At 54.0% G+C, this 1,435-nt stretch overlaps 2 protein-coding genes across 2 annotated transcripts in view; one reads left to right on the top strand and one right to left on the bottom strand.

Annotated features, from left to right (window-relative positions):
* LOC116083872 (zinc finger protein 58-like) overlaps positions 1-376 on the bottom strand; it is a 4,953-nt gene extending 4,577 nt beyond the window's left edge. The window contains 1 exon segment of the mRNA XM_031360652.1: positions 343-376. Within this exon segment, the coding sequence (XP_031216512.1) occupies positions 343-376 (34 nt within the window).
* Positions 1-1,435, top strand: part of LOC116083957 (zinc finger protein 58-like) — a 153,646-nt gene that overhangs the window by 114,285 nt on the left and 37,926 nt on the right. The gene's annotated exons all lie outside the window — the stretch shown is intronic.

Genomic DNA, 1,435 nt, shown 5'->3' with positions numbered 1-1,435 from the left:
TCCCTCCTCCACCCCACAAGATGATACCAGGGACCCCCACTCCTCTTCCAATGCCCCCGCCTGTGATCGGTCTCCCTCGCGGGCTCCCTCTGTCAACTCTGAGAGGTCTAGTAATAGAGGTCAGGAGAGTCTTGCCAGTTCTGATTCTGAATCTAGTGGGGGAGAAGATGCCCCTCCCACCATATTCCACCTATTAAAATTTAAGAAACTTGAGAAATTGAATTCTGCGGTCCATAATTATGGGCCTAACGTCCCCTTTACTCTCTCCCTTTTGGAGGATCTGGCAGAGGGCGGCCACTTGACACCTAATGAGTGGATTACCACAGCTCAGTCAGTCCTCACTTGTGGCCAGTTCCTTGCATGGCGTGCCGAGCATGGCGTGCCGATTGGGCAGACCGTTGCCAAGACACCATTCGAAAAAATTATCAACAGGGGCGGTGCATAGCCCAAAAGTTGTCCCTAGACAAATTGTTGGGCCAAGGCAAATACTCCACAGATGAAAACCAGCGCGCTTTCTCCCTCGGCCTTTTGGCTCACTCTAGCTCTGCTGCCCTTGCAGCCTGGAGGAGCATCTCCTCCCCTGGAGCACTTCCCTCCCCCATGACCAAGATCTTGCAAGGGCCCCAAGAACCTTTCAGCGATTTTGTTGCCTGCCTCCTAGAGGTGGCCGAGAGATCTCTCGGTCCAGGGCAGACTGATAACAAACTTCTTACACAGCTTGCCTACGAGAATGCCAACTCTGCTTGTAAGGCGACCTTACGAGGTAAATTTAAGGGAAAAGATCTAGATGAGATGATTCAGATGTGCAGAGAACTTGATCCTATCACAGATAAATTTACCAAGGCCATCCTCGCAGTGGAGACAACCACTGGCTCACAGGCCTGCTTCCGCTGCGGACAGAATAGCCATTTTGCCCGAAACTGCCCTAACCCTACTGCTAGAGGCATTGAAAACTCTGCCACTTCAGATCCTCCTTCTTCTCCCTACAGACCTCCCCCTAACATTGTCTGCCCTCGTTGTAGGAGAGGCCGTCATTGGGCCAATACTTGCCGTTCACGAATGGATGTCATGGGCAACCCTCTCCCCCCCCCCCCCCCCGCATCAGGGAAACTTCTATGGGGGCCAGTCCCGGGCCCCCAGACCAATCATGTTTCAGCCTGCCTCGGGACAGATTCAACAGGCTCCAATTCAGCCACCTCCACCCAGTCTACCCCCTCCACTAATTCCTCTCCCCTCTTCCCCACCACAAACCCCGCATCCCCTGTCCCAACAGGATTGGATTTCTGTGCCACCTCCTCAACAGTATTGAATCCTGAGGATGGAACCATCCCCCTACCTGTCACCTTGCGGGGGAACCCTCCCCCCGAGACAGCCATACTTGTTCTGGGACACGCCTCCTCTTCCGTCGCTGGCCTTCTGATTTACCCTACTGTCC

This window comes from Mastomys coucha, unplaced genomic scaffold, assembly GCF_008632895.1.
Source record: "Mastomys coucha isolate ucsf_1 unplaced genomic scaffold, UCSF_Mcou_1 pScaffold8, whole genome shotgun sequence".
Lineage (NCBI taxonomy): Eukaryota > Metazoa > Chordata > Mammalia > Rodentia > Muridae > Mastomys > Mastomys coucha.
This window is presented reverse-complemented; position numbering and strand designations above follow the sequence as displayed.